The sequence below is a fragment of the Fusarium subglutinans genome (assembly GCF_013396075.1).
Source record: "Fusarium subglutinans strain NRRL 66333 chromosome Unknown NRRL66333_c0000043, whole genome shotgun sequence".
Lineage (NCBI taxonomy): Eukaryota > Fungi > Ascomycota > Sordariomycetes > Hypocreales > Nectriaceae > Fusarium > Fusarium subglutinans.
In genome coordinates this window covers 74323-97809 of record NW_023502106.1, presented here as the reverse complement: position 1 = coordinate 97809, position 23487 = coordinate 74323, and the positions used below count along the sequence as shown (strand labels likewise).

Sequence of the window (23487 nt, the reverse complement as noted above, 5' to 3'; positions counted from 1 at the left end):
GCAGGTCAACTCTTGCCAGTTTTAGGCTGATGGGTTGATCAGAGCAGAGAAAGCAGTCGAGCTAGCGCTTTCTGAAAACACCAGATCTCTTCTCGGGCTCCCGTCGAAATGGAAAGCACGATACGCCTTCTGCGCCTCCGACGGAACAAGGTACACGAACTTCCTTTCTTCAGTGACTCTCGCAATATTTCTCCCTCTTTCATCATCTCATCTTCCCCGTCATCAATAACGCATCAGAACAAAACGGAACAAAGCACTTTCAATTCTCTTCACACTTAAAAATATCATCTACATCGTGGCAATGAACCCGCCAATACAAACAAAGGACCTCGACGATCCCTACGTTGCGGACGACTTTCTCTCTCGGCTCTCCATTGCTAACTGGAAAAAAAGCGATGGCGTCTCCAAACATCAGTTATCTTACGGCGATACTGAGGTAGTGCCCTGTCACAACGGATTCATCTGGGCTGCAGCAAAAGTCTACGACAGCGACTCTGCCCTTACCATTCGGATAGATGATATGTGGCTTGCTATGCTGGCACACCTGAAACCCGTGCTCTATAGACATTCCCGTTTCACGAGAATTACGACTCTCTCAACGTTTACTAATGAAGACCTCGATGACCGAATCTTGGTGGCAAGCCGCTTGACTGATGTGGTCAAAACAAAACTTGGTGATCCTTTGGCCAGCACTCTTATGCCTAATTTCAGCACGACCATGCCTGTGGACACCACTTCGGCCGCTCTGTTTCTACTCGGCGACTATTGCGAATTTCGACAACATCGGACGCTAAGTCCCAAGAAAAATCGCTCTTTCAAGAATACGATTTTTGTGGGAGGGCCGCGGGACTGGATCAGCTTGCGTCAGAAGCTCGCGCAAATCAGAATCTTGAGGAAGGAATTGGAGCCCCTGGTTAACAGCCTTTCAGGTCTCGTGAACTTGATCCTACAAGCTGGTCTTCAGCAAGACAACAGTCACAACACCGGGGAGCCTCCTTACGTTGCATGTGATAATATGCACCCGGAGCGGTAGGATCACCTCTGGGAACGTATGCTCATAGTGGAACAGAGCGGACATTTGAGCGCTGGTTGGCTTCTTAACTTTCTCCAACCACTTGCAAATAACCAGCCACGCTTCCACCTCGATAAAGAGTCGCACCCTGCTGTTGCAACGCTACCTATTCTGGTCAAGGATGGCCAGGATCTCCATCATCACACGATGATTGGAGGTTTACTCGGGTATTCGACGTCGCCAATTGTTGATGACATGCAGACTCAAACCGAACGACATCTTGTTCAGCCTGTGTCCGGTTGGATGACATATAACGACAAGGCCCCTACAGCTTCCACAAGGAAGATGGCTAAGGAGCAGCAGGAAAAATGATGGCTGGATAGGAGAAGAAAAAGAAACAGAGGACATAATTGGCTCAGTACTCAAGGCTCAAGAGTCCCGCATGGCACTCGATTCTAAAGAGGAGATGGAAGCGAGAAAAGAGAAGCGAAATCACATATTGAAACAGCGTTATTAATCCTTGAATTATATACAAAGAATGAGAATTATTGCGACAGAAAAAGTCCCAGCTGATAACCGGTCTTTGTTCCCTGATACAGCGCACCAGTGCCCGGGTGTTCCTCAACACATCACGGATTGCCAGGCAGCTTCTCCACCCAAGTCGCGCTATAGCCCGCTCTCCTGAAACTTGAACTGGGCAGTAGTAACACCAGTGAGCAAGTTCTCATTGCCGTAGAAGATGTTGTTGCTCTCAAGTTCCCAATAGATAGGCGTCGATCCACGCTCAGACTCGCACGACAGAAAGCCCAGGACGACGTCACATTTCACGAAGAATCGGTACTGATTGTTGACAATGTTTTGATAGGTATCAAACTGGAATGAAAGCGCAGGGCCAAGCGGGATGACGGCTTGAAGGTAGTTCTTGATGCCACCAATCATGGTTGTGAGGCGACCGGTTGACGGCTCGAGGGCAAAGGTCGCGGGGGTGTCTCCTTGGGAGGTGAGGTACTGGCCGCTGGGGTAGGTATTCACCACGCGTCCATCAGAGAGGACGGCGTTGATGGGGGTTCCCTCGGGGACGGCGGCGGTGGTGGTAGTCGCGGCGGCTGTCGTAGTCGTCGACGGTCTGCAGAGTCCCGCGAGGGCGAAACTTGCCTAGGACGAGAGGACGAAAAGGGAGAGAGTCTGCAGTGAGAAACGCATGGTGAAAGAGTGAATGGGGTCAGCGAGTAAACGAGTGCGGACGACTGTTATGCCAAGACTGGGGAGCAGATCTCGGTTTTATACATCGTCAGTAAGGGGCTCGTTAATTTCGTGAATCTGGATTAATCGGATGCTAGTGAGAGACTATTAGCGGTTGGTGTGCCGATCTACTGGTACACTGGCTACAAATGGTGTTGTGTTAAGCTATAAGGCTGCTAGGTTGAGCTATCGACGCCACGCTCAAGAGTTACCGGTTATTACACAAAGTAATTGGACGCGGTACGAGGGTTTACGAGGTCTTCTAAGTACAGATAGCGAAGAGGCTTTGATGTAATGTAATGAACAGAGCTAAGGTCAAGTTTCCTCTGTAGTTGCACATGATAACATTGCGTTTTTCATGATGGTGAACAGCAAATTGGAAAGCTGGAGGAACACGTTTATTATACCTATATACCCAGTACTAGGCATTTGTACCTTGGGCTTATCTTAATGGTACGCCTTCTGATATCCAACTAGTATTTACTCGAATACATGCAACGTCGACCAAGCTTTAGACCCCAATCCTTCCCCATAGCTGTTTGGCTAGAGTAAGCTGAATGCTCCCCGGTGTCTAGATAGACCACGTCTGTGCTGCGCTTTTTGCCAGAGCATCATTCGAGCCATCCTCCACAACATCATAAGTAGGCTCATCAGTCCAAAACTCATAATCATTCGCCTTGTTGCCAGGCTTGCTGATCTGCCATGGCATCCACGGCACACCAAGACCATTGAACACATCAATATGCTGACCGACCGTGGTAGACTTACTGCTCCCAGTAGCACCAAACTCCTCAAAGAGCATGAGCTTTTTGGCGCTCTTGGCATGCTGCAGCGCAATTGGACCCTTGTTTTTGAATTCGTTGACGCCCATGTAGGAGTGGATGGTGACGAGGTCCAAGGCCTTGCAGGCCCAGTTCTCAGCGACATCCGAGTTGGGGAATTCATTGCCGCCACCTACGATGTTGTGTTAGTGATTGAATGGTAACTCTGTGTGCGTGATGACTTACCAGTGGAGATCAGAACCTTGCTGCTGCCCATAATTCCACGCATAAAGCCAGCTCGATCGCACCACCACGACGGATGAGGCGGAACATTGTTATTCAAATGGCCCTGCCCTTCGTTCTGGATATTGAACGCAAAGATGTGGCTGCTTAGATCTTTCCAGGCTGGACTTCCGCTGATCAACGTGTTCTTATGTTCCAGAACATGACGGATGCGATTCTGAAAATCCGAAATGCAGTTCTTGTCCGAATACCAGAACTCGACGTTGTTGGCGCTCGCTGGCTGAGTGTTGCAGTCTACTGCAGGCAAATGGTACTCTGACACGTAGGCATCGCTTCCCCAGCAGCCGAGCTGGTAGCGATCGTGAATGGCGATGGTGAGCTTGATACCTCTGGCTTGAGCTTCTACCATGAGTTGATCTATGGCTTTGAGCTGGGTGTCGTCCCAGACGCCCACTGTTTTGGGCTCAATGTCAGGCATTGCGATTGAGCCAGTGTTTTTGGCGTTCTGGCCAGTTGGCGAAATGAAGATCCGTAGGACCTTGAGATTTGCATCCTTGATGGCGTCTAAGACGTCCAATCTATCCTGCCTGCATCCTTTGTCAGTCTTGTCACCGATTCACCATTGGTACTTCGGATTGCTCAACTTACTGCTTGAAAGCATGGAGGAAGAAGGAGTTCACGCCTGCAAAGCTGTTACTTTGTTGGCGAGCCGGGAGCTTGGAGCCATGAGGAGTGGCTGCTACAAGCAGAGCTTGACCCAATGCGAGAAGGCTGAAGCTCTTCATTGATATCAGATGTGGGGGATTGTTTAGGTTGATTTGAGTCTTCTGAAGGTACCGATATTGAAGTCTTGAGGAGCCGTAATCTCATCTTATATACATATACTCAACTATGGCCGCTATCAGTTCCTGAGGGTTGCATTGGCCCAGGGTTCATGGAAACACTGTAAGCTTGGTCCTAGCGGCGATCTACCTGCGACGAGCTTCCGCTTTAGGTGATATCCGTAGATACCGAGCCGGGAAGACTAAGCTCGACTACTGCAAGGAATCATGATATTAGAACCAAAACAAGCATCGGAAGCTGGGGAACCTTGTTTCATCCGTTACTAAGTTGATCAACTTGACATCGTGACCCCAGATTGCCGATGTGTACCCCGCGTTTTGACCCCTTTTCGCAATACCCAGGCTGTTGAGGACAATGATATGCAGTCTTGGCTTTGACATGACCTGGCGCGGAATTATAAAATAGCATTCTAGCGTGTATCAGACTGTCGGAGTTCAAATCTGGGCTACCGGGACAAGGATCTAGCGGCTCTTGGAAGCAGCTTGGACGCGAATATAAAAGTCCGTGTTAGTGCTCGTAGGCCACTAGCTTGTTCTATAGCAATATAGCTGCAGAACAACCCATATTAGCTTTGATCTCCTATGCATGTTGATCCTTAATAATCTCAGATATAGTTTAAGATCACTTCAATTATTAACATTCACCTAGCATCTGCTTCTTAATATGGTAAAGGATCAAGCATAGCTCGCTGTCTTTTATAACCAGAACTGTACAATGATAATCTAAGATATCTGCATCTATGTATAAACCACAAGATTCACTGTGAACAACAGAGCATTAAGCTCTTTGGTAGTAGACACGGCTTCACTAAATTATGCTGAATATGTGACTCGCTTTCTGCCAATAGAAGCCTCATCGCCAACTATCATTTACTGATATAGTAGTCTTCGAATGTAGTTGAAGTCAATAGCTGGCATCTTTGATACTTTGTTACTATAGCTGCTAGTTTGACAATTCAATCTCTCAGATAGCCAATCCTTGTGGGCAATTTAACACTCAGGCTCTGAAATCCGCTTGGTACTCGCTTTGCGTGGATTCTTGGCCGCAAAAACAGCAGTCAGTTCCTCCAAGGTCCGGCCCTTGGTCTCTACGAAGAAAAAATAGATAATGGTAAACTCAAAGAGATCCCAAAATACAAAGAACACGTAGCTGCATCACAAAGTATTGGTTAGAGACATAGAGTATAGTACGACTTCGAAGATGGACTTACAACCAGTACCGAATATTCTTCATGGCGACCGGAGCTGCAAAAGTGTTGACGAACCCTGCGCAGCCAGATGTTATCATAAATACCATCATGCCGTTGGCTCGCATGTCATCTGTCCGTGTCAGTAATGAATCCAGCCAGGCAGAGAGAACTTACTAGCTAAAACCTCTGCTGGATAGATAGGCTGCATTGGAGTGAATCCGACCGCAAAGACAACCCCAAAGATAAAGATAAACGCAATACTTGCTGAACTCGAAGGCTTGCTGCCAGAGCGCTCATACTCGGCTGCAGTGGCGGCGACAATGGCGAGCGCAATAGACATGCCCAGACACGAGCTCATCAGCATCTTGCGTCTTCCAACAATATCATGGAGACGAGCTTGTCCATCAACGTAAGCTAAAAGAGTTTACGACTTTTGGAATGTTACATACCTCCAATTGTAGCAGCCACCCATCCAGATAGTGCATAGAATGCATTCAACAAAAGAACCATGTTAGTAGAGGTTATTCCGACATTCTCGACCATCAATGGGAGATAGTAGCTCGAAACGTTGTTGCCGGAGAATTGACCAAACCATGACATGGCGATGACTAGCATGATTCGATACCGCCGAGCGCGAGACTTGTAAAGACTTCGCAGGTCGAAACAAGCCCACTGGGAACGACCTCGAATTTCAACGAGCGAATCCTCAATCTCCTGCATTTCAATTGTGACAATGGGGTGCTCGGCGTCGCCATTTGCGTGATGCTTGATGATAAAATCGCGAGCTTCTTCAATTTTTCCCTGAGCAACCTGCCATCTCGGACTCTCGGGCAATATCCAGCTACCTAGGCAGACGAGTCCGGGACAGAGCATCTGCAGCCAGAGGGGAAGACGCCACTTGATGTTGCCGCTCAAATGGATGTTGGCACCGTACAATGCTAGTACCTAGTAAGCGAGATTGACCAACGGTAGTTAAAGACTGGGCATTTATACTGAATGTTGCAATGATACTTCCCATGTAGTACAGAGTGTTATATGTTCCTGCCACTGTAGCTCGTTGCAGAGGAGGAGCGATCTCGACGAGGAGCATGGGCGCAGCCACAGTGTTGATGGTCGAGAAGAAGCTGAGGAGGAATCTCGCGGCGATGAATGAAGAAAGAGTCGGCGCTACTGCAGTGAAGATAGCAGATACACAGATGAGGAACGAACTGACTGCGAGAGTCAGCCTACGGCCCTTCCAGTCGCATATCCAGGTGAACAAGGCGCCCGCCATCTGTCCGATCTGGAATATGGAAAATACCAGGCCTGTCGAGGTAGACCCAGTATCACCCAGCCCGTAGTATTCCTGATACTCTGAGAGAACATTAATCGAACCCATGAGTGAGCCGTCGTATCCATTCATGGTTGAGCACAGGTAGATGAGTGCACAAGCCATGTACAGCTTGAGATGGCCTTTGCCCCATGGTGACGGAGCTCCAACATTGCTAAGCGCGGTCGCGATGGCGTCTGGGGTCTGCACAGCTTCCTTCTTTTCGTTGGTGGCATCATGAACATGCTCACTTTGAGACTGATCAAGCTCTTTAGACATGGTAAAAGTTTACTTAGTGGATTGAATGTTAAAGTTAAGAGTGTGGATGCTACAGGTCGATCTGGGGAAGATATACATAGCAATCGTATCTACTTCTTATAGCATAAGAGGACCGGCATGCGGGGAAGACTCGAAGCGGTAGTGATCTCACGACGGTGTGGAGACGCACTAGGACGGGGTTACAGATTTCCGAACTGCCGCATTAGCCCATGACCCTAAAGAGTCGGAATATACGTGGTAGAGGGTTGCATTGTTTTGCTTGGCTTGTTGGTGGTGGACTGATATGGTTGTCGCTGATGTGCGAGAAGCAAATGTAACGTGCCATGTTGACGCAGGTTGTCCGCGATAGGGCTTTTATCCGGTGATCATTAGAAGAAAACAAGGTTGTATTGGAGGGGATCTTTTAAGACCCCAATGTCACCCAAGACATATCACGCTTGGTTTATGCACACTGGTTGGTTTTAACTGTCCTATCTGCTCATTATCTACCATGGCTGCTGCAACACATACCGTCGATCTGGCGACCGACCGACCGACAACTGAAACGTTGGGATGGCGACCATGCCGCCTGGCTACCCTTGGAGAACGTCCCGAGAATCTTCGACCTGGACAGATAAAGATTCTTAAGTGATACAATCTGAAAGGTATGTTTCCCAATCACCAAATGTTGACAAGTGGTTTCTACGATAAAAGACCCGGTCGCCTGCACAAACGAGCTTGATGTCGAACGCGTCGATCGGTGAGCACTCTTGGACCTACGAGACCAGTTTCCACGGCCGCACAATCTCAACGGTGGCAAGGCCAACTTCTTGTTCGACGATCCCGACATTTTCGTTCACTTGCAATTAAACAACATAACCATCGTGAGATCAACAACACGTTTCTCAGCCATCGAGTAGACATAGCCGCGCTACTCAAGCCACGCGATTCCAAAATTCTTCCGTTCGAGTTCTACAGCACGATATTGCACAGCAGGGAAATCCAAGAGGAGCATCAAGACCAGAATTCACTGTATTTCATGGGGAGATGGGCTGCCTGAGCCTACGCACATGAGCAATGGTCGCGTTGAGTACCTCTGATGACCTGAGTACTACAACGGGGAAGATAGCAGCCAACATCGAGAATCTAGAGGATTGAATCATCATATCTCTCGCGTCTCTCAGGGAGTAAAGAATACATCAGGGTTCACCCTTGGCCATTGTCCCCAGTCCAATCCAGGGTGCCAATCATGGCTGGGACCAAAAAAACCTAAGTCTGTGGCGTCCCGCTGGTTACATTGAGCAGAGTCTCTACCCTGTTGTAGTGCAGTGCTGCGCCGGGAAGAGTGACACGGCTCTTATCACTTTGGAGACAAAGACAGGCTTCAGAGAGAGCCACCTTATGTTAGAGAAAGACGACGACCGATAATCCTTGTACTTATGCATAAATGGTAGCCATGTTTTCTACGCTGTATTTTGCTGGATCCTAGTGTATAATTTTTTATCATCATCTGGAATCAGATGGATATTGCGCTTAGCTCAAACTTATAATTACTAGCAATGAAATTATAATAACGCCGGCATTTCTCAAATTGCCGGCACGGATCAAGCAAGTTCCTTAGACAAGCTTTTACTAAAGAAATAGTCGGGAAATGAGGCTCTATAATAAGATAGCTTCGGACATGCCGTGAGCTAGAGCGGGAATTTGTATTTCCTTGCTAGTGTCACCAATTGGCAGCTGCAGTGACTTTCCATCTCTGGTATAGCTTGCTTATGCAAGGCGAGACACTGCCGAGGTTTTTGTATCACGCCATGTGTTTGGAGCCTCCTTCGCTATTAACCTTTGTTTAGAAGGATCTGTGATTTTTTCTGTACTATGCTCGTTGAGTGCCATCACAAGCTACTCAAGACGATCCGTGAGATTCGGATCCGAATAACCTTGTTGTCCCAAATTCTGAAACAGGCCCGTGTAGAGCAAAACGCCTCATTGCTACTGTGGGTGCGCCACTAAGTCCCAAGTTAAACTGTTGCCTAAGCTTGTTGTGCGCGATGCTCACTCTGTACCTAGCCAGCTTTAACCCCAAGCCTCTAAATCGCTGACAAAAGGCTTCTTCTTCACCGCTGATGTCTCTTATCACCACCTGAACTCTTCTCATCAAATTCGGAGTCGGTTTGCGTGACTATGGACCTACCTTATGTCTCCGAGACACCCGGCCGACAGCCCCGGGCCAATTCCTCCTGTGCCGAATGCAGACGTCGTCGTGTCAAATGCGAAGGCCAGACCTTTCCCTGCCGGCAATGTGTATATTACCTCGTTCCACATCTCTGCCATTATCCTGCAAGGAAGAAGAGGCACAATGTATCTATAAAGTAAACGCGTGCTTTCTGAACAAAGTGGGCCCGCTCTGACGCTCCAACTAACAGATCTCACGCCGAGCTTACCGATAATTACGCCAAGGCCCGGAAGGTCATCGAATCGTTGTTCCCCTCCAGCTCACTTGATGAACTTTCCTGCATGACCCGTCAGCAGTTGCTGATACGACTGCAAGCTTCCAAGGCACCTCCACCTGCTACTGATATTGAGCCGCAAGACCATCTGCATGTTCTGGAACCACCGGTTGAACAGAATTTCACTTGGGATGAAGTATCCGAGACCGAAAGCGAGACGTCGCGCGTGGCAGACGACGTCAACGGACTAGCCTTCTCACGGCAATCGCTCAATGCCTCATACCTGGGTATATCCTCGGTCCCTACAATTCTCAAAGTCATCGCCCATCTCTCTCCTCATGTCCAGCAACGAGTACCCAAGGGCTCTGAAGCTTGGCGGAGTCCATCAACCCTGGCTGCTAGTCCAGGAGACATAGCCTGCCTGCAGGTAGACGAGATACCGCTTATAAATGCATACTTCAGCCACGTGCACCCTGTCATCCCAATGGTGGATGAAGCCGACTTTCGTCAGCGATATCTTCAATCTAATGCTGAAGAAGATGAAGCGGGCCCATGGCTCGCTCTGGTGAACATGGTGCTGGCTATGGGCTCAATGGCATCAGACTCAATCCACTTTAGCGCGCACAACCCATTTTACAAGCGAGCTTTGCCTCATCTAAACATCAACTCTTTTGGTTCCGGTCACCTCTACATGGTTCAGGCACTGGCTCTGTATAGTGGCATGGTTCTTCACTTCCTCAACAAGCCCAACATGGCGGTTGCTGTCATGGGGGCAACCCTGCAGATGGCCGTCGCAATGGGCTTGCATAGAGTACAGGCTTCTCAGGCCTCGACGAATACAGCTTTCCATCCCGCTAATGGATCAACTGCCACACGAATACGTACTTGGTGGTCTATTTTGTGTCTAGATACGTGGGCTTCGTCCACGTTGGGGCGTCCTAGTCATGGATATTGGGACCCAGCTATAACGTTGACTTCGCCCATGTCAGTCCTCCAAGATCTGGTAAGCCACACTGACCGCTGCCATCTGGATGCCTTTGCTAAAAACGCATTGTCGCATCCTAGGATTACGGAACTATATCCCTCGCCGCCAGTGAAAGGTTCTGTCGAATTGCCACGCGTGTACAACAGCGACTCGCCCGGTTGCCTCTAATCAGCCCCGATGAGGTTGACGAATTCGATCGCGAACTGATTGCCTGGAAAGACTCGTTACACATGTTCCTAGCTCATCGTGAGCAATGTCCGCCAAGCGTCAATACTGCGCGCGCCATTCTTTGGTGGCGATGGATCACGACTCGACTCACACTCTACCGTCCAGGCTTATTGATCACAGCGCTGCGTCACAGACCATGGGGACAAGAGAATACCCGCGAAGCGACCCATACACGAAAATGTATACAGGTTGCAAAGGAGGGAGTTGATCTAATGGTCCTAGATTGGGCCTCGAACCAGTTTCTTTGCTGGAACAGCGCTTGGAACCTCTTTCAAGTGTCATTAGTCCTCGTTCTAGGGTTAATCTCCGACAAAGAAGCGGCGGATAAATTAGATTGCTACGCATACGTTTGTCAGGCGATCGAATTATTTGCTCAGATGGAGCCTATCGACGCTGGTTGCACTCGCAGTCGCAAGCTCCTTCAAGGTCTGTTGGATAACACCAAGGGTTTTGAGACAAACGATGCCTCTTCAATATCTGACGGTTTTGATTTCTCTATATTTGACTATCTCGGTACGGATACCATTTGGGAAGACACGGATTGGCTAGGATACCTTTAGGCTGAGATGACTCGGACACTTCTGGTATTAGCTTGCAGAAGAGGGTGTGTAGTAAACCGATTTTGAAGACCCTCTAATATGCAGAATCTTTACTCATAACCCGTCAGTTGGCGCGAACAGAGCAAACGATCTTTGGTGAACCACCGATAGCCAAAGCCCTGGTGCAGTTCTAAGTCTCTTGTGATTCTTCGTGGTATATTTCCGAGCGTTGCATAGGTAGCTTTGTAAACGTATCTACGGAAGAGGAATTGGATTGAAAGAATAGTACATTACGGACACTAGGCCTTGTACTGCTATTAAGTATTTACTGCTCTACAGTTTGAACTCTATATACATGAACAAAACACCTTTCAAGAGCTTACGCCTTGACAGTAGCACCAGAAATGCTAATAGTATAATCAAGACCCTTTGAAACCTCAGCACTCAAATTAAAGCCATCGTACAAGATAGGCTTAGCAGGAGCATTAGCAACAACAACACTGACATCGTCACCAGCCTGAACAGGAACAGTACCAGCACCACCCGTGAGCGTATCGTAAGAAGATTCACCGTCCTTGCGGTAGATAGCAACAGTAGCCACGAACTCAGCATCAGCAGAAACCTTGACCTCGAGTGAAGTACCAGTGACGTCGAGAGGAATAATGTTGGCGCCCATGTAGCGAGGTTGGCGATCAGCTTTGGGTTTATAAGATCCAGTACCGGCGGCTTCGATGTCGGCGAAGGGGATATCAGCGCGTTGCTGGAAGAAAACCTCTTGGGCGGTAGGATGGCCGATATCAACGTAGGCCATGCGAGCCCAGTAGCGACCGACGATATCACCAACAGTAGCGTTCTGCGAAACGCGAGCGAGAGTGTGAAGAGGCGTCTCGTTGCTATCCTTCTCGTACTGCAATTGTAGCTGCCGAATGGTATCTTGACCCAGACCAGCAAAGTCATCAGGGTTGTAGGTCAAGTAAGCCAGGAAAGGCCAAGCTTGGTAGTAATTACCAGTATCAACGGATCCATCGACAATAACCTGGTGAGAATCACCAAGAACCTTCTTGAGCTCGATTTCGGTGGGTGAAGTCTCCTGATTATGGTTCTTTCGCGCGGGTGCGCAGATGTCAGAGGTCTTGTATGTATCAGCGACCCAGTTCGCAAGAGTCTCCCACCAAGCGCCAGTTCGACCCTGGTTAACCCAAGCCTTTTGATGATAATGCAATCCGTGACCGTACTCATGGACAGTGACACCCGGAACAGCAAGGTACTGATCAACGACCTCGAGATACGCCATGCCCGTTGCCTGATCACTATGCATCACGCCCGCCGCACTGCCCAGGTCGCCAACAGTGTAAACGTTAGTTTTATACTTGGGTCCAGAATCAGTATCGTCGTTGAATGAAAGACCAGGTGATCGCCACTTCAGTGTTCCAACGAAGCACTCGTATGCTGCCTCGAGCATCTCGAGCGATTGGGCGGTTGCATTGGCGGTACCGGCGTAGATGCGAAAGTGCGCTGAGTCCTTGAAGTTGGAGCCACCAGGGCCGATGTTGGGATTCGCAGTGTACGTCTCTGCTGCCGCCGGGGCATCAGCTGTTTGGGTCACGGCCTGGGGGAGAGCGTGGGCGCCAACTACGAGAAGGATCACAGTCGCAGACTTGAAGAGACCCATTGTGACGAGTGAAGAAAACGAAAGTGATTTTTAAGAGATAGAGAAACGAACGAAAGGAACAAGGACGACTGAATGAGCTGGAAAATAAAAACACAGGCGATCATCTTGTTTTTATGCTTGGTTCAAGCTTAACTGGGACGTGCGAGGCGAAGTGCCGGTATTGGTGGACTTTTGATGTTTTGGCTTATGGTGGTTTCAATATGGAGTTTCAGAACAGGGGATTTACTATGTTTAATTGTCGAAACGAGAGAATCTGTTCAGGATCATCGAATTGCCAAGAGAAATTGGGGCTGTTTGATTGCCAAGTGGCATTGATGATGTTTCATCACGGGCTATTTCAGACCGAGGCTTCTGTCAAGCTTCTAGAACCCAACTGCCATCATTTCGAGCTGTATCTCGAACGCTTCATACAATGAAAGTAACAATATGAATTAAGCTTAAAATAGATTTCCGTTTTCCGGTTTGTTTGGGCTAGATTGTTGATCTGGTGACAAGACACTATCATCACGTCATAGCCGATAATTACCCGTCGCATCACGCAATGACCCATGGGTCATCTGGTCATGACTCCATCTCACTACCCATCGACTCATCCTTGTTTCAACATCCCGAATACAACCTCTTACAAAACTACGGCTGATCATGTCTTCAGAACGCGCTGAAGACGCGAGTCAGCAGCCTCTTCTGGCTGAGCATCGGCAAGCAGATCACGATGCAGCCGCGTCGCGGGGTACTTTTACGCGTAACCTCGGCGCCGTCGAAGCGTTCGGTATAGTCGTCAGCATCGTCATCGGAAGTGGAGTTTTTACTTCTCCAGGCTCGATCGACACGAATGTTCCGTCGCCCGGATTGGCGTTGGTTATTTGGTTGATTGGCGGTGTTTTGGCTTGGACGGGTGCCACGACGTTTGCCGAGCTTGGCACAGCTATCCCTGGCGAGGGTAAGATTTATTCTAGTTGTTTTCTTGGAGATTGTCTAACGGTTACAGGCGGCGTTCAGCCATATCTTCAGCATATATATGGTGATGTCTGGGGCTTCCTTGCAGCGTGGACGTGGATCGTCACCGTCATGCCAGCAACGCTAGCGATCCTCTCCATCGTCTTTGTCGAAAGTGCCTACTCAGCCGCAGGCGTGATAAACGAGGACCACCGCATATCGCATAAGCTTCTCTCAATCCTGGTCCTCATCATCATGAGTGTCGCAAACTCTATCAGCACGAAAGCAAGTACTCGCCTCAACGGCTTCTTCGTGGTTCTCAAGTTTGTGAGTATTCTTGTTGTCGTCATGGCTGCGCTAGCTGTTGTTGGTGTCCATGCTACGCATCCTGATAAGGAAGTTGGGGGCGGTGATTGGTTCAAGAAGAATTGGTTCGAGTACAGAGATACGTATAATCCGAATGGACCAGATACAGATTGGAGCAAGTTAAGTCAGTGGGAGATCTTCGGACATTACTCTGCTGCGCTTTATGCGGCTCTTTGGGCTTACTCTGGTTGGGACAAGGTGAGTTCCTCATTGTTCACCACACAGTCTTCCGCTGACGTGCCAGGCTATCTATGTTTCCGCTGAGCTTTCACAACCTGCAAAGCAACTCCCTCTGGCTATCAACACCTCAATTCCAACAGCGATCATCTGCTTCCTTGCCGCCAACGCTGGATACTACGTTCTACTCCCATGGGACGTCGTTAGCACTACTGATAGCGTTGCTGTCACTGCTCTCACCCGTCTTCTAGGCCGAGGCTTTGGTATCGTCACGGCTGTCCTCATCTGTCTGGTCGTTGCAGGTTCTCTACTTGGCAACTCATTCGTCGCAAGCCGTATGTGCGTGGCTGCCGCAAGAAAGGCGTGGATTCCCAGTCTTTTCACCATCGTTGGCCGAATCGGCGTGAAGCCTAATGCCCAAGAAACTGTGGAATCTGAAGATGAGTCTACTAAAGAAGCTGGAGACGCGCCTATCAATGCCGTCATACTTTCAGTTATCCTTGCATCATTTTATATTCTCTTTGGAAGCTTTAGAGCTCTTTTGACCCTGAACGGACTAGGAGAGTACTCTTTCTTCTTCCTCACCGTTCTAGGCGCTATTATCCTACGATATCGCGAACTTGATCTAGAGCGTCCTTACAAGACCTTTTCAATCAACCCAGTAGTGTTTGTGTTGGTCAGTGGATTTGTGGTTGTCCGAGGCGCCATCTTTGCGCCTGTCCAGGCCGTTGTCATCCTTGTCATCTGGGCTGTCGGTATTGCCTTTTATAAGGTGCGACAGTACTTGGCCAGGCGTTAGAACTGATTATAGGTAGATCGAGGAATGTGTCATACTCTTTTGGAGAAAGACGGGTCTGCATATGCGATGTGTGACAGAATGGACAATGGCGCCATGGGAGATAGACTTAGAATTGATGGGCGATGTTCACCAAATGATGGCTCATTCTCCATACGAATAACAATCCAATGATTACACAACGTTACATCAGATCGCCTCCGCTAACGGAGATTGTGCGGTTGTTAATGCCGAGTAGGGTAGTCCTCGCCGCACGCAATGCTCGTGGAGATGGCATCATCACAACTAGTATCTACTAAACCACAAAACTGATTAGATCCAGCCATAGTATTGGATGTCAAGGCAAAACTCCATCGGAAGCATGTAACCTATCATCACTTGTCAGGAAGATAGGTGAGCTACCCCACGGACTTAACGTTGATGTGCTTGTTGGATATTTGACGACTTGACCGGGATGCGACCCAGCTTCTTGGTAGAAATCTTGTCATGCATGGCATACAAGGAACCAGCATAAATTCAACACCACCCCAGCATCTAATTATGATGAGTATGCTGATACTGGCTTAACATGTCTCAACCACCTGCAAGGAAATGGTACCATTGGTACTCACCAACCGACACGCCTGAAGAAAAGAAGCTCATCTTGAAGCTTGACCTTCTACTGGTCCCTTATGCATTTGTTCTCTATTGGGTCAAATATGTCGACCAGACCAATATCAGTGCGTTCGACCTTGTAACTACTGTCAGTGGACTTACTTAGACTAAATCCCTGCAGATAATGCCTATGTCTCTGGCATGGCAGAAGATCTCGGTTTTCACGGCAATGAGCTAGTCCAGTTCCAAACAATATTTGTCGTCGGAAACGTCGTCGGTCTTTTGCCGTTCATTTACCTCTTCCCTCGTGTTCCGATGCATATCCTAGTACCCAGTCTTGACCTCGGTATGTTATCCACTACAGCGTGTTCAACTCTCCACTGACTTAATACCAGGATGGGGTATCTTTACCCTCCTTCAGTATCGAGCCACGAGCTATGCAGAGATAATGGCCTATCGTTTCATGGTCTCCATTTTCGAGGCATCATACTTTCCTGGCGTCCACTTTGTACTCGGCAGCTGGTACAGATCAGATGAGATTGGGAGAAGAGGCGGTTTGTTCTATATCGGCCTGACTCTTGGAACCATGACTGCTGGTCTTCTCCAAGGTGCTGCGACTCAGTATCTCGACGGCCACAACGGTCTCGCTGGCTGGCGATGGAACTTCATCATCAACGCAATTATCACACTTCCTCTAGCTTTTGTGGGCTATTTCCTCTGGCCTGGGACACCGGCTAGGCCCAACCGATTGGTCATGAAGAAGTCTGAAATCGCCCTCGCAAAAGAGCGCTTGGAACGTAACGGGGCTAAAGTTCGAAGTACACCCTTTTCGTGGACTTTGCTACGTCGCATCTTCACCAGTTGGCAGTTCTACATCCTTGTGTTTTGGGATATTCTGTTCTTCAACACCAGCGCCAACACAGCTGCTTTCCTGCTTTGGATCAAGAGCTTGGATCGGTACAACACGACCAAAGTGAACCAACTAGGATCAATCAGCCCTGCTTTGGGCATTTTCTTCGTCCTGTTTATTAACTTCAGCGCTGATCTATGGATCGGAAGACCTGCGGCTATCACATTGGCTTCCGTAATCAATTTCACTGGCCTTGTCATTTTAGCAGTCTGGAATGTCCCCGAAGCAGCAAAGTGGTACGCTTACAGTGTTGGGTACTCCGCCGTTGCGGTTTCATCGGTGCTTTACGGCTGGGCAAATACCATTCTTCGACATAACAATGAGGAACGAGCGTTGACTCTTATTCTGATGACGGCTATAGCCACGTCGACTCAAGCCTGGATACCGCTTCTTGTGTATCCTACTGTCGAAGCACCTCGCTTCCCGAAAGGCTACGTCTACTCAGCCACCATGGTTGTGCTTCTCGTCGCCATGACTCAGGTCATTCGTATTGTTTATGGTAGTCACGGGTGAGTTTTGATGAAATGCGTTCACGGACATAAACTAACAATGGGATAGGGAAAAGGTACGCGCCCGAAGGGGTAGTCTCAGTGACGAGAGTGAGGATGGTGAGATTCAGGCTCCTTATGGACTAGGCATTGACAAAGATGCGGGCAAGCATATACAACCTTCCACGGTGGCTATTTAAAGACTTTCAAGGCCATTAGGTATCTAGAAGGCAACATTAGGCGTGAAAGGTTGACAAGATATACTGGAGAAATTGGGTATAGGTCATAAAATGAAAAGCTGTTCAAAATGAGATCTCTTCCAAATGCACTCAATTTGCTGCTACTAAAGCTATTCAGGCAAAACAGGCCTCAAGTAGACCGCAATAGCAATACTACTCTGTCATATTTTAATCAGTGATTCAAATCAACTAACTTTGTAAACCACTCCTAGGGAAATCCACCGCCGAAAATGCCGCCACCGCCGCCTCCGAAGATGCCACCGCCACCGAAAGGGTTAGGCCAGTTAGAAGGATCAAGGCCGTGCAGAATCTTGTTACCGAGGTCGGCAAAATCTCCCCCGAGTGATTGGAAAGCCTGGCCAATCTGATCAGCGCTGAAACCAATGTCACCGAGCAAGCCCTGGATCTGGTCAGCACCCAAGTTATATGCCGTCTGCAGCGCCGAAGCTATAGCAGCAGCATCATTGCCAAACACACTCTGCAGGGCTGAAGCCACCTCTTGAGCGGCAAACCCGGCCTGCTGCATGGCTTGTGCGACGGCCGTTGCCGACAGACCATAAGCAGTTTGTAGACCACTTGCTATAGTATTAGCTGCAAAGCCTGCATCCCTCATAGTAGTGGCGGCCTGGTCGGCGGATTGGTTGAAGGCATTTTGCAAGACGCTTGCGACATTCTCGACGCCTGTGATGACATTCCGCTGGACCTGACCGGCCCACGCGCCAGCGTCATTCAAAAGGTCGCCGAAGATCTGACTGGCATTGCTCTCGATGTTGTTGAGGATGGCGCTGAGTAGATCACTGACGCTTGAGATGTTCACGTCTGCCGTGAAGTCGCCGAAGTTACGGGTCAGACCTTCGAAATCGAAACCTCCCCCGACTGATAGCACAATATCTGAAGAGCTTGTATTCAATTTGAAGTGCGCGTTGACTAGTGTCGCCAAGGGAATAGAACCAAGGCTTACGCCGGCGATTGAGGGTAGCGAAATAGTGTCATTGAGACCGTATTGGAATGAGGCGTCTAGATTGTGAAAATCGGATAGTGTGCAGCTCATGTCCGAAGAAATGATGCCGCCAAACCCTACGTCGAACTTGATGCCGCTCGAGGTGACATCGGCCTCAATATGCCAGTTCTCGACCTCAAATAGATTGATAGAACCGTTGAGGTGCAGGAAGGGCGCGCCCAGAGTCTGGATCTTCAACACTGCGCCTCCCGGAGGAACCATCTGTTTCGTCGTAACATTTTGTATCGCCTGCTTCTGCTCAGCCTTGGTGATAATCTGATTGTTCTTGATGGGATTTCCGCTGGCATCAACCTTCAACGTAACGCCAGTGCCATCTCCCTGTATCGAAAAGATGTTGCCGAGTGACAAGGGCGACATTTCAATGTCAGCCTTCACCCCGTCGGTGAGGTCGAGTTCTACGTCGCCGTAGAAGTCGAAGCCAAAAATGTCAGCTGCCGCGCTGAAGCCGTAGCCCATGTTGGAAAGGGACCCGTCAGGCAACACGACAGGTTCCATCGGGTTCTCGGACCACTGAAAGGAGAGATCGGAGAACAACACGGGTACATCTACAGGGCATCGAGCGTTTGTAAAGACTGTGTATACATCCGTGAGGTGCATCTGGGGTACGTAGAAAGAGATGTAAAGAGGGTTTGGCACCTCCTCTATTAACTGACAGACAACCACGAACGAGTCGTCGTCAAGAGGCACGATGGTATTGTTGGCGGCGTCGCCGATGTGTAGTTGACCTGATAAGCCAATTGCCGCGCTTGGCGGCTCAAAGATGATTCCGATGCCGACTCCAAACGAGTCAAAGTGCACGCCCTTCATAGTTGGTGGCGCTGGTAACGGGCCCTTATCTCCTTTGATGACTACACCAAAGGCAGCCTCGATGTTGTCGATTGTCATAGACAAGTCAGCCTCAAATTTGTTATCGAATATGTCAAACGGCATGTCACCGGTAACAGTGAAGACAACGAACTTGAACAGAGGGTTGATGTCAATGGTGGCAGTGGGTTTGTTGATATTCAAGGTCCCCGCGCCGCCAAATGGTACGTGCATAGCATCAAGGCTGATAGACAGACGCGTGCCGAATATATTCAGGCCCACGGCGTAATTGAACATGACTGAGACCTGGAGGTGCTTGACATTGAACAGCGACCCGAAAAACTGTAGTGCCTCATCTGACTGGGCAGGCAGTTTCTTCAGATCTATCCCTGCTTGAAGAGCGAGGGTATCATTATTGGTATTGCAAGTGAAATTGGTCACCACAATATCCGGAAGGAATTCAGGCCAGGTTGCGCCCAGCAGCGTCGCAAGAGTACTGAGGGAGTACAAGGCTTGGTCCATAGGCTTGCCCTTTGACTCTGGTTGCTCTGCTGTGTATGTAATACCCATCATGTAGGTAGCAAACGTACAGCTCTTGTACTGCTCATGCTGGGCAAAGAACTTGTTCACGGGCGTGACTTGTGGCTTGGATGTGTCTTTCCAGATAGCATTGAAGGCCTGCGTGAGCGGGTCGTTCTTATTGTTGGTGATAAACGTGATGAAAGCCATGGTTTGAGCCATGGCCTTGACATCGGCTTCACCAACGGCGAATGGGCCGGTGCTCACATCTTGCAAATAGATGATGCGTGCCAGGGGAGAGTTAGACTTTGCATCACTAACGATCAGCACTGAGGTCGGGTGCTTGAGTTGCAGTGAAGCTGTAGTCTTGGCAGGCACAGTATCAATGAGGGTCAAGGTGCCGAAATAGTTGGTCTTGTCTTGGACACTGAATGAGTCGTAGACCGTGACGCTGACGTCCAGGTGGTTGGCAAAGGATATCTTGGGGGTACTCATGATGAAAAGGCTAAGCGGTGTTGAAAGAGAGAAGAGAGAAAGGTAAAGGAAAAGGCAGTGATGGAATGTTTGAAAGCTGTGATTATTGCGGTGGTAATGGCTGATAATTAACTTGATCTAGGAATGTTACTGTGACTTACATCCTATCCCACTCAGCCTTCTTGTTATCCATTCGAGGCCACTGGCTTGTGCGGGTATATCCGAACCCGCCATATCAACACCCCGGGCCGATCCCTCCGTCATAGGGCGGAGCATCAGCTCTCCTCGTTGCGGACGCTATTTGTTCTAGACTCTTCATATTTCCGCGAATCGAGTTGAGTAGCAGACATCTGTGTGATACAAGATTATTCCAAGCAGCCACATACGAATCAATTACAAGGCATGTTACTGGATCTTTTCCCGCAGATAGTCACAAGTCCCCGCTCTTTGGCCGGTTGTGCGGCTCATCGAGAGCTTAGGGCTGACGCTTGAAACCAATAGCGACACTCGTGGCTGGCTAGTTCGAACGGCTGAGCAGGAACTATTAATGTCATCGAGGGGTGATAGGCGGCCCAAGCTCCTTACGTGGCGCTAGCTACAGCAGCTAGCGACGAGATGTGCCGATAGGGAGTTTAGGGCTGCATGTTTCGTATTCTTGCCGAAAATGGCGGCCCCTTGATTCGCAGCGATACGGCACTGAGACTAGTGACGAGCTGCATTGGGACGAAAGTCCCGTTTCTCGGCATTTTGATTCCGTATGGGGGTAACCTCAACCATCCCAGCTACGACATCGATACTGAGAGTGGTAAGGCGAGTGCTGACTTACATCAATAGTGAGCATTGAGCTGACTGATTTGAATCAATAGCTGGAAGGCGGTCAGATGAAGACGGACTGGCCGGGTAGTGGCTGGCTGAATACAACTAGAAATCTAACTTTTGGCATATTCCTGAGAGTTGGTTACCCCTCATGGTGATCCAGATATGGGTTCTATGCCGAACATACTAAGCCATTCTCTCATCACTAGTGTAAGCGGCCTCGTCGATTTAAATAAGTGCCGAAAATCTAGACTAGCTTACTTGAACTGGTGGTCAGAATGGTGGCTGGCTGAACCTCCTTTAACTACAATGACTACATTACTGATACATGGCTTGTGATGTTATGCGGAGGCTGAGCATATTAAACATCATCTGACAATACATGATTGGGTGAAGACCAAGGAGAACGGGTAACGGGCTTCCGAGATAGTTTGAGCGAGACATACTGGGTCTTCCCGTGAGGGACAACTTCAATAATTCGAGCCAGCACAGTAACAACTACATTGTTCAGAATACTTGACAGCTCGCTACTGTCATTGAATTTGTATATATATATAGCTGCCAAGGCTGCACTATTCATATCTATAGCCACGCATCCTTACAATCATCAAACACATCAAACCACCCTCCTTCTCACTTAGCAACTCCCGCTTTTACTATTTACCTTGAACAATCATGAGTTCCACAAACCCCGTTGCCTCAATCACCAACAACTCTGGTTCCTCTGTGGACATTTACGATGTCTTCAACCCTAGCACCGACCCCAAGGTGCAGGGGCCGTTGACATACACCAAGCTGGCCACTGTCTCAAGCGGCAGCACCCAGCAGGTGCAGACCATTCACTTTGCCAGCCAGCTTCAGGCCATGTTCACCGGCAACGTCACAGCACTAAGCGGTACCTTCTACCAGCAGTTCCCCGTAGCTGTTCTGGCAGTCTCCCCTTTCGCTGATTCAAACGCCTTTACTGTTACCAGCGACAATCAGCAGAGCATGGTGGACTCATTCAAGTTCATCAAGTACACCCAGGCGAACCCATCTTCGCAACTGGCTACGCAGTTCCGTACAGCTCTGGGTGACACGACTAACCAGAAAATTGCGGTCAACAAGTTCTTCCAGGGCACTGGTAGCTTCAAACTGTGCACGCTCACTACCTGGACTGCGGTCTTCACCTGGCAAGCTCAGTTCACGAACCCATGGCAGGGAACCTACTACCTCTACAGCCTTGATAAGGTCCCGGCTTTGGTAGCAACGCTGGCCATTACCGCTAGTGCTGATAACAGCTCGGCTGTGCTTACTATGGCTGGTACAAACGGCGAGAACACTTCGGTGGTGATGGCTGGTGATAGTACCATGTCGGAGCAGAACCAAGGTACTGGCAACTTGTCTGTTGCGCTGACCCCCACCTGGCTTAATGTAGCCCAGACCAGTCAGCAGGACGGCAAGACTGTGTCCAACTATGTTATTGGAGCTGCGTTCACGGGTACTATCAATGGTCAGAAGGTGGCTGGTAACCTCAATCAGCTGGCCATCCCAGACCCCTCTGATAGCTGCAAGAACGCCAGCAACAAGAACTCGGCCAATGCCTTCTCTATGAACAGTCTCGAGGGCTTGGTAGGTATGTTGACCAGCATCGGTATGCTGTACTATATGGCCAAGGGCCATAAGGAGGCCGAGACTCAAAAGAAGAATGATGTGCAGAAGGACGCCACCAGCAAGAAGGACGCGAAAGATAAGGAAGCTGAGGTCACTGAGAAGTATCAGGCCGAGTCAGTGCCAGAGGTGCAAGCACAGGCGGAGAAGGTCGAGCCCACCGTGCCTCAGGTGCAGAGTGGCTACAAGGAGGTCAACCAAGCCCAAGACATCCAAGGCAAGACAGACACCATCCGCCAACAGGAACAATCTTTGAACGAAGTCTTGGAAGGCGGTGCTCCATCCGAGGCGACAGAGGCTACAGCCCTCAACCTCTCCACGGCCAGCAAAGAAGTTGCTTCGGCAACGGACCCAAGCAAGAGCCCTGAGGAGCGTGACGCATTTCTGAAGGATGCCACGACGACCCTGAACAAGACGAGTGAGGAGATCCAGACCGCGTTGAAGGAAGAGGGTGGAAATCTTTCGCAGGAGGAGGCGCAGAAGCTGGAGGATGCTAGTAAGGCGATTGATGAGACGCAGAAGGAGGCTGAGGCTGAGAAGGAGGTTCAGGAGGAGCAGGAGCAGGAGAATGAGGATAGTCCGGATAATGAGGTGGATGATACTGATTTTGACCCGCCTGAGGGACGAGAGGCACCTCCTTTTGAGGGGGGGATCTAGTAAACCAATTTTGTTGAGTGAATGGTTGCTCGCTGTGGGTTTTACTTAAGATACTGCATTTGCTTGAAGAACATAGGTACCATTTGTGGAATTTGTTACTATGAAGGTTTTTCTGAATTTGAAGCTATTTCGTGATATCCATCAATTTCAACTATCAGCGTCGGATAAATACAGCACTCCGAATATCGAGAAATTACAGTCTTGATATAAGGATTGAGACAAAGTCTTGCCCTTGAAACCAGTAATCCATAATCGGCTCGAGGCTTGAGAATCCCCGAGTTATTGAGATTATTCAACGTCGACAAGACGTTT

The 23487-nt window shown here is 49.1% G+C and overlaps 8 protein-coding genes across 8 annotated transcripts; 5 read left to right on the top strand and 3 right to left on the bottom strand.

The window, feature by feature from the left end:
• Positions 1 to 301: 301 nt before the first annotated feature.
• FSUBG_4750 (uncharacterized protein) lies at positions 302 to 1384 on the top strand (the record flags this gene model as incomplete). Its single annotated transcript, XM_036682772.1, has 2 exons — positions 302 to 1007; positions 1062 to 1384. The coding sequence occupies 2 exons, from the start codon at positions 302 to 304 to the stop codon at positions 1382 to 1384; spliced, it is 1029 nt and encodes a 342-aa protein (XP_036539672.1).
• A 3706-nt stretch (positions 1385 to 5090) lies between these two features.
• Positions 5091 to 6878, bottom strand: FSUBG_4748 (lactose permease; the record flags this gene model as incomplete). The annotated part of the gene is made up of 5 exons (XM_036682770.1): positions 5091 to 5250; positions 5312 to 5420; positions 5465 to 5686; positions 5740 to 6228; positions 6284 to 6878. 5 exons carry the CDS (start codon positions 6876 to 6878, stop codon positions 5091 to 5093), a joined length of 1575 nt encoding a protein of 524 aa, XP_036539671.1.
• Positions 6879 to 9051: 2173 nt separating this feature from the next.
• FSUBG_4747 (lactose regulatory) lies at positions 9052 to 11077 on the top strand (the record flags this gene model as incomplete). The annotated part of the gene is made up of 3 exons (XM_036682769.1): positions 9052 to 9215; positions 9281 to 10307; positions 10370 to 11077. The coding sequence occupies 3 exons, from the start codon at positions 9052 to 9054 to the stop codon at positions 11075 to 11077; spliced, it is 1899 nt and encodes a 632-aa protein (XP_036539670.1).
• Positions 11078 to 11435: 358 nt separating this feature from the next.
• Positions 11436 to 12728, bottom strand: FSUBG_4746 (uncharacterized protein; the record flags this gene model as incomplete). Its single annotated transcript, XM_036682768.1, has 1 exon — positions 11436 to 12728. The coding sequence occupies one exon, from the start codon at positions 12726 to 12728 to the stop codon at positions 11436 to 11438; it is 1293 nt and encodes a 430-aa protein (XP_036539669.1).
• A 642-nt stretch (positions 12729 to 13370) lies between these two features.
• On the top strand, positions 13371 to 15006 carry FSUBG_4745 (B(0 +)-type amino acid transporter 1; the record flags this gene model as incomplete). Its single annotated transcript, XM_036682767.1, has 3 exons — positions 13371 to 13668; positions 13717 to 14228; positions 14275 to 15006. The coding sequence occupies 3 exons, from the start codon at positions 13371 to 13373 to the stop codon at positions 15004 to 15006; spliced, it is 1542 nt and encodes a 513-aa protein (XP_036539668.1).
• Positions 15007 to 15571: 565 nt separating this feature from the next.
• FSUBG_4744 (transporter SEO1) lies at positions 15572 to 17195 on the top strand (the record flags this gene model as incomplete). Its single annotated transcript, XM_036682766.1, has 4 exons — positions 15572 to 15722; positions 15779 to 15943; positions 15993 to 17016; positions 17066 to 17195. The coding sequence occupies 4 exons, from the start codon at positions 15572 to 15574 to the stop codon at positions 17193 to 17195; spliced, it is 1470 nt and encodes a 489-aa protein (XP_036539667.1).
• A 247-nt stretch (positions 17196 to 17442) lies between these two features.
• Positions 17443 to 20073, bottom strand: FSUBG_4743 (s-layer domain protein; the record flags this gene model as incomplete). The annotated part of the gene is made up of 1 exon (XM_036682765.1): positions 17443 to 20073. The coding sequence occupies one exon, from the start codon at positions 20071 to 20073 to the stop codon at positions 17443 to 17445; it is 2631 nt and encodes an 876-aa protein (XP_036539666.1).
• Positions 20074 to 21543: 1470 nt separating this feature from the next.
• FSUBG_4742 (uncharacterized protein) lies at positions 21544 to 23175 on the top strand (the record flags this gene model as incomplete). The annotated part of the gene is made up of 1 exon (XM_036682764.1): positions 21544 to 23175. The coding sequence occupies one exon, from the start codon at positions 21544 to 21546 to the stop codon at positions 23173 to 23175; it is 1632 nt and encodes a 543-aa protein (XP_036539665.1).
• Positions 23176 to 23487: the final 312 nt, after the last annotated feature.